Source organism: Homalodisca vitripennis, chromosome 5, assembly GCF_021130785.1.
Source record: "Homalodisca vitripennis isolate AUS2020 chromosome 5, UT_GWSS_2.1, whole genome shotgun sequence".
Taxonomy (NCBI): domain Eukaryota; kingdom Metazoa; phylum Arthropoda; class Insecta; order Hemiptera; family Cicadellidae; genus Homalodisca; species Homalodisca vitripennis.
In genome coordinates this window covers 172423818-172432354 of record NC_060211.1, presented here as the reverse complement: position 1 = coordinate 172432354, position 8537 = coordinate 172423818, and the positions used below count along the sequence as shown (strand labels likewise).

General features: G+C 32.1%; 1 protein-coding gene across 3 annotated transcripts; it reads right to left on the bottom strand.

Moving 5' to 3' along the window:
• Positions 1 to 373: 373 nt before the first annotated feature.
• Positions 374 to 8267, bottom strand: LOC124363176. 3 transcript variants are annotated; one of them, XM_046818324.1, is made up of 4 exons: positions 8210 to 8267; positions 3015 to 3205; positions 2265 to 2348; positions 374 to 835 (listed from the first exon to the last, which is right to left on the bottom strand). In XM_046818324.1, the coding sequence occupies exons 2-4, from the start codon at positions 3055 to 3057 to the stop codon at positions 564 to 566; spliced, it is 399 nt and encodes a 132-aa protein (XP_046674280.1). In that variant the 5' UTR covers positions 3058 to 3205; positions 8210 to 8267; the 3' UTR covers positions 374 to 563. The 3 variants fall into 3 exon arrangements, with proteins under 3 accessions (XP_046674280.1, XP_046674281.1, XP_046674282.1); XM_046818325.1 differs by lacking the exon at positions 8210 to 8267 and having other exon boundaries at positions 3015 to 3411; XM_046818326.1 differs by lacking the exons at positions 3015 to 3205; positions 8210 to 8267 and adding an exon at positions 2562 to 2822.
• Between the last annotated feature and the right edge of the window lie 270 nt (positions 8268 to 8537).

Below are 8537 nucleotides of genomic sequence, written 5' to 3'. Positions count from 1 at the left end.
CTCTTGTATGCTTCTTAAAATTTTGTCTGATTCTTCGATTTGTATGGAATATTAAATGTTAAATCAATCACCATTTTCTTGGAAATAGAATTTATTTTTATTTTTTAGATTTTAATAAAACAAACAGTTGTACAAAATAAGAAAACAGACAGTCAGTTACACAAGTATTGCCAGTTTGTCTTGACCCAAAGAACAAATTTCTAAAAGATAACAAAAGATCACTAAAATGTTAGTGAACACCTCAAAATAATGTTTAAGTTGTTTATAGCCAACATTTTTTTATGCAGTTCTCACATTTTTGCTCAAAGCTAACACTTTAATTAAATATTTGACACATAAAGTATTTTGTGGAGACAGAAAATAAAACTCTATATTTCAGTGCTTGTCATACTTTATTGTATAAAATTTTAGGATTATTATGTACTGTTTGATTTTCTTTGTGTATTATATTAGGTGTTAGAGTTCATTTGACATTTCCTGTATGTTTACAATTACAGTGTGTCACTTTGGTGTTTTCAGAAATGCTTTCATTGTTAATAATTTTGAATACATATTAAGACTGTTTATTGCACACTAATTGAAGTGTTTGTCTTTATATCTTTAATACTTTCATTTGTCGTTTTTATTAGAACTGTGTTTTTCTTCTTTTTTAACCTTTTAGCTTGGCTGGGTTTTTTAACATTGCTGTTGGCCAAGCCACTGTCCAGAGTTTGCCGTTTGCTGTTACCGCTAGGGCCGAGAGGTTGCGTCTCACTCTGTGGCCCCAGTTCTAGGAGAACCTGGAAGTCTGCATTGGGACCCACCCGGAAACCTACTCCGAATCGACTGTCTTTCCCTGGAACATGTTGATTACAATATTAGTCTTGACCTGCTTACAGTCATATAGAGGGAGGGAAAAACTACCAGTGAAACAACTTAAAGCATCATCGTTGTAAATCTGCATTCATAGGGATTGGTACAATCCAGACAACAATTCCATTATTTATCATCCAGATATTTTTGGGTAATGTCTGCCATTTGGAAATGGGGAAAGCGTTTTAAAAATATTTGCCTAATATCAACATAAAAATAAAATTAAGAAAGTTAAAGTAGGTTAATATCAACATTATTTGTTTGAAACCTTTGCATTTGATTGCTAATTTCTCAATTTATTCACAATACAACAATTTGACTTGTATTATTCTCCTAAATAATGCATTAAGCTGAAAGGATTTCCTCCAGTCCTCCTAAAATTTTGTGAAAAATATATAACATGTTAAAAAAAACTGTAATCAGTGCACTATAATCACCACACTGTTTCATAATAAATCTGGCAAGCTTCTGGTACTTTCTCTAACCCCTTCTTACACCGGTAATTTTGTAAAATATGTTCTCAAACAATTTGTTAACACAAAATTTACAGTATTGTGAAATATCGTAAATTGACAAATATCGTAAATGTACATTATTTTCTTTACCCAGGTATGTCTTAAACTAGTACATAATTATGTAGTTTATGTAAGTTTTAGGTAATTACCTAAAACTTATCAATATCTATCTGGCAAACTAAAAACCACAGTTTGATAAATAATAACCAAAAAATAGGTAATACAAATAAATAACTTTTATAGCTCCTTTTTTTTGAAGTTGCTAAAACTCAAGTTAACATTCATTACTTGTAGGATTATTAAAATTGACATTTATCTGCCAATAACAAACATGGTTAATTAAACTTATGGTTCATTGGTGGGAATATCGATTCAGCATGGAATCACTATTTCATTTGTTATAGTATAAAAATAATTATATTAATGTACATCAGGCATTCATTTAAACATCAGTTTCTGCTCTGACTATAGACATTGTTTGCAAGATGTAAAATTACCCGTGACCTTTCTTATACGCTTTTTCAAATTTTCATGTGTAACTTCAGTTTTTTTTTTCATATTCTAATAAACCCTAAACATTAGTATAAACTAAAATATTTATCAACTTTTGATTATCTCAAAAAACTTTCAAGTAAAATAAAATTATTTTCTTCATAACCAATGAATCTAATCAAAATATTATTCTTAAGCATTTGAATGAAAGTGAGACATAAAAAGTACACAATATCCCTTTAGATTTTCTTTACAAATTAGAAGAAAAAAACTAAAACTGATCATAATTTAAGTTTGTAATAATTTCCACTAGTCGAGGTAATTTATATTACCATAGAAATAAATTATTCTTAATATTATTCTTATTATACTACCTCAAATGTTTAATGGATTAGATTAACTTACCAATTTTAACGGGTGGCAACACTGAATAGACAAATGATAAGAACGAAACAACTTCCTCTGGAAACAAAACTCGGGCTTGGATACCTGTGAAAATATTGAATGATTTTAATAAATCCGTTTATTGGAAATATGACTTAACTTTAAATTAATTACGCAATTGTGTTAATTCATTATTTTACTTTTATGGAAATAAAGAGAAACATATAGCCATATAAATATACTTTATAAACAAAACTGTTCAAATTGATAGTCATTTAGACAGGGGCGGGTTTATCATAGTTTGGGGAGGGTCATTACCTGGGGGTCCTGGAGGATATGGAATAACCCTCTCCCCCTCCATGAAATGAGAGGGTTTAAAGGTTTCTTCCCAGGAAGAAAATTATTTTAAATGAATATCTTGTAACACATTTTTAAGCAGGTTGCAGTCAAAATTTACTTTCTTACAAGACAAAAACTAAAAAAACACTATTTGGAAAGGGGCATGACCCTCTGATTTTCTTTTAAATCCTCCACTGTGTTTACAATATAAATTATGATTATGCAAAATCAGCAATTCCGATGTAAGAAGAATAGTAAACAAAATATTATGCCTACTAAAAAGGGAAAATATTTCCTAATATAATTACAAAAGTTAAATAAAATACCTAATTAATTATAGACATAATTTCCTCAGATGTAATTTATACAAATAATAATCGCAGAGGATGTGGTAAAACACAATATTAGAATGCAAACAATGAAGTGACTCACAAGATAGAGTTGACAGGAGCAGTAACAGTGGGAGAAGCCTCATCTTGTTACATGACAGCTGACATCAGCTGTGCTGGAGGCAGCCTACTGGAGTGAAAGCCCAGATACGGGTCAAGGCAGCCAAGGCTTGGCTGGGTGCTTACAGTCCGCTGCTGTTTTTATTGTAACTCCAGTTATATGATGTAACATAACTGTGGCACGTTAGAAAACATGCAATTACATTCTTTGTGCTCATTAACAATGTTGAAGCACATAATAGAGACCAGCGTTTTGGCTCAAGCACAGTAATTTTGTACTGATTATTCTCTGCGAAAGGGAAATGTATAAATTTAAATATGTACTGAAAAATACATAAGTAAGCAGTTTTCATGAATTTTTGTTTGAAACTATTAACACAAGAGGGTAATAAGTTTATTTTTATGATCCAGTACATGTAAGTGAATTATATTGAACTGTTCACCATTTTTATTTTGTTACTGACAAAAATTGTACTGATTAATAATTTGGAACTGCACATAAAAATTTAACAGCTTCTCTTTATCCCTAACTACAAAAATAAGTAAGTTATTATAGAACAATATTACTAGAAATGTTTAACTTAAAAGACCTGTCTTTTACACTTCTTTAAAAAATATATTATCAATTTGTTTAATTTCACAATAAAACCTAAGTTTGTTTGTGTTATGGATAAGAGATCTGTTATAATAGCTATAATTTATCTCATTGTGTACTATGAATATTGATTTTCAACATTAAGAACCATATTTTAATCATCAACTAGATCTATTAGCTTTCTTCCAATATTAAAAATTACAGAGGACATATTTTTTAACTCTAGTCATTACTGATTGATTTGTGGTGTAGGCATCATCTCACTTGGATAAAATGTTCTATTTATTAATATATTGCTTTGGTTGCTTAATATGTAAAAAAGATTATACCAGAGAGAAATTTCATGAGTCAATATTGTAAATGCTGCTCTAAGTAATATTATTCACTTAAATACTACACAAGTATGAGTTACTTTAGTTTCCATAATTTAAAATTTAACTTAATATTCATACTGTTTTAGTTACTTTGGTTCAATTTATTTGCTATTTTTGTCATGAAGAAATAATACTATTATTATATTAGACTCAGTTTCTTATTGATTTATTGTATTGAACACTTCTAAATTCTTCAACGTAGGACTTGATCAATCAATTAGTGTTATAGCTCTAAACAAGGACGTAGCCAGCAAGGGGGCCAAGGGGTCCGGACCCCCCCCCCAAATTTTAAATTACTTTTTTAGTAAACGATTATTATTATTTAAATAATTCAATATTACTGACATGTATTGCTGAAAGATTGTTTTTAAAGAACAAAATGAGGCCATATTCTCTGTCCACTACAAGAAAATATCAGTTATCTGGACTGCCCAAATTTTTTCCTGGCTACGTTCTTGGTTCTAAAAAAAGAATAATTTTCTTGGAGCTATGTTGTCTAATATATTCATATTTAGGATATTCTAACACACAATTATTGTTTCATTTTGTTATAAGGAACAATTTAAACATTAAACCTTGAAATACTGGTTTATTCTATGCAAAGTCGGATTAACATTATTTGTTTGTCTCAAATGTAATCTAATATCATTAAAGGTGTTCTCATTGTTCACATTTGTTTCATAAACCCAGTTTTTCGTTCAAAGTGAAATCCATTCAAAATTAAGTCTGATATAGTCTATTTATATTATTGATGAGCCACAAGTATTATAATTTAAAAAAAATATATTTTCAAAATGGATTAAAAAATGAATTTACAACATTTCGCAAGTAGGAAAAGTCTGTCAATAGTACTCAATTAATAAAATCTTGCATTTTTTTCTTTCACTACTTAATTTATTCAATATGTTTTATATAGATTTTTCTTTTGCAAACTAACATTTGATTTACAGACCAACACATTATTTTCTTCTGAGTCATCTATAATGTTTCTTTTAGTAGAAATCCAAGTTTGTTTCTTGTGTGTTTTAATCATCTTATATTCAAGGGTGAGAACCATTTTTAAGCTGTTCATAATGAGACCATAAATTAGTTACTTTACTTAATTCCCAATTCAACAATGTTCTTAAGAATTATTTAAGGGGGAACATACTACCACCTTTTAAGATTAAGAGAATTAAACATGGTATAGCATTGATTTTAAATTTGCTTAAAACTCCATAGTTTTATGCAATGGTTTGACATACATGTATTTAACGATTTGACATATATTTATTCAAAGAAAATTATGTTTTCAATGTTTAACTGTGCTAATTAGAAGGTAGTGCCAATGCCTGTGAATTCTTGTTTGCAAAACCAATTTGTGATAAGGCAAACATACATCGTGTTTGCTTACGTTTACAAATACAAATCAAGATAACACTACATTGCAATTAGATACATCATCCTGATTGTGGCTCCTCTCAGTTGTGACACACACTAGTGATATACTGCCAGGTAAAAAGTTAATTAAATATGTATTTACAAAAAATGTAAAAACTGGAAAGTATCTCACAATTGAGGTTAGTTAGTGTACTAAGAGGCCGAAATGACTAATACTAATTTGATTAAAATTATTAATGTAATAGTTTCTCTGCTATATCCAGAATAAGATGGTACAAGGCACGTCCAGAAAGTAAGTGTACTGGTACTCTCACAGCTGTAGGGAATACTTTTTCGACATGTTGGCAACACTGCCGTGTAGCACGAATCCTCCCCTTCAAAACGTGACCAATCCGAGGATAGTGTGTTGAACACTCTTGACGTAGTAGTATCTCTCGCGAAAAGTGTCGATCGTATCTCCCGCCAAGTGCGAAATTTGCGCCGTCATTCGCTACCTCGTTGTGAAGGGAAAAGCTCCGGTTGAAATTTGAGGTGAAAACTGTTTAGACTGCCTCTTAGTTTCAGGCGTGTAGTGGGCAACCCAAGTTTCGTCTCCAGTAACAATAGAGTAGAGAAAATTATCGTCTTCAAGTTCTCTGCATCTCTTTGGAGTTCTGCACTCGATTCAACTTGTGCTGTTACGGACCGCTTTCTCGATATTTTTCTCAAGTTCGTCAGTCACAATGGAAGGTCTTCCGCTCCTCTGGTCGTCATGCACGGAAGTACGGCCATTTTTAATCACGTAACACCACTTGTACACGCTCGTACGATTCATAGCTCCATTACCGTAAACAGTTTTCCCCTCATTATAAATTTCAACCTGAGCTTTTCTCTTCTCAACGAGGTAGCGAATGACGGCGCGAATTTCGCACTTGGCGGGAGATACGATCGACACTTTTCGCTAGAGATGCTACTACGTTAAGAGTTTTCAACACACTATCCTCGGATTGGTCTCGTTTTGAAGGGGAGGATTCAGGCTATGCGGCAGTGTTGCCAACATGTCGAAAAAGTATTCCCTACAGCTGTGAGAGTACCAGTACACTTACTTTCTGGACGTGCCTCGTATCTTGGAATATTCTACAAGATAGTTCATCAGCACAATGGTTGACAAATACTAGACCAAACAAAAATATAACAAAATTATCGTATGTAATAAAAAAATACTCCAATTATAGTAATTCCTCAGGAAAATAAGTTGAAGGAAACAGCACCATTAACCACACCATCAAAGCTGATAATAATTATAAACCAATCTGATAAGTGATCATTTATATAGGAAAATCACCCGTCAGCAAAACAATCACAGTTACACAGTTGAATGGTAACCTCATTAAAGATCTAACGTAGCAGAACATTTAAATTCTTTCTTTAGAATAGTAGCAGTCAGGAAAAGACACTGTAAGATAACAAAAACAACACCAATCTAAACATACTGTGTCATTAACAGTTAATAAATTTCAGTTCCAAAAAATACCCGGGAAAGAAGGTACAAAGAGTTACAGACATCTTAAAATACAATATTTCTTCAATTTTAAAGGACCTATTGCTAATCTTATGACTTATCTGAAGGTTAAAGAACTGACTGCACCACAGGTGACTATAATCAAATCACGACATAAGGATCTTTCCAACCCAGCTTATAAGTCCAGAAGTATATTCATAATACAATGAGAAGAAGAGGTACTTTGGGATTATACCGACCACACCAGTATGAAGAACACAAAAATATAAATTTATAGAAACAAACATGATAGAACGAAAAAACAGCCCTTTAGTTACAAAATTACAAACTTACAAGCATTTCCAGGTATTGTGATCGGTATTGTTGTTGCTGTTATCTTATCTTTCTCGAGAATCCCGATTACGGCATGCCGCGCGGCATCACATGATTTGCACGGTACATAATTGCCTTTCCATTACAATTCAATTTATATTTCTGATCATCCCCTCTAGAATTTGATATTTTACTGATAGATACTATCTCGAGGGATGTTTTTCTTTTGTTGACGGCCGGAGGCACTCGCATTTTGGGTGGCGGAATGTGATCAAGAATAAAAACAAGTTTTGAGTGTTTTTTTCAATAAAGAGTTTAGTTTTAGTTTGGTAATGTTTGTTTTTGTTGAATTTTTGTGTTTGGATAAATGTAGAGGTAAAACATGGAAGTACAACAAAACGACGCACCAGCTGAATGGGCGGCGAGACTCTGCAATCACGTTATCTACTAGACCGCTCGACTTTGACCTCTGTCTGAGGGTGGGGAGGGGTTTGCGATAAGACAATTCCTGTTTTATATTGACGAAATATTGTTCTATGCTAATCTAGTAATCAGTAGAAGCAAAATGTCAAATAACGATTCATGTCTGGGTGTGGTCGGTATAATCCCAAAGTACCGAAGAAGATTGTCATACAGCTCCTCCAACGCTACTTTGAGCAAAACTGCTGTTTACACCCAACGGTAGTATGGATTCTGAAAGTCAGATTGACAGCAATTGGGTATTGTACCTTGTTAAACACAATAGATAAATTAGAAAAGAGCTATTGTTTTCTAGCCTTTTTTCTCGATTTTAGTAAAGATTTTGACACTTTTAATTACAGTCGCCTAGGTGAAAAATCGCAAGTACTTAGAGGCTCGATTGGAGGAATGGCACGAACTTTTAAGTTGGTGTCGACATATCTCTAAATATCGCTAAATTCTGTGATAGTTATTACAATAAGCCACCATTTTCGCCTTTTAGATCACGTTGCATAATTATTGTAATCTTAATTCAAGCCTTGGTATCCAATACTTACGAATACAGTTGAGGTCACGTGAGTGAAGTTGTGGTTTACTCACAAGTTCTTGTAAATTAGTTATATATATATATATATATAAAAAATATTAACTGTATCCGTAAGACTCATGTGGAACCCTAATGATAATTTTAAAGTTATATAATTCTGAATGTGATAAAAATTGTTGTTAAAAGTATTGAGGATTTCCGGGGTGGCTGCAAAAATTTCAGAACTAGTTTCTTAGCAGTCATCTAAGAGATAAGACGAACATGTATACAAAGTTTCATATCCATCCTGTAGTTTCAGAATGATCGTGATGGCATATTCAGTGGCATTTACCAGAGCG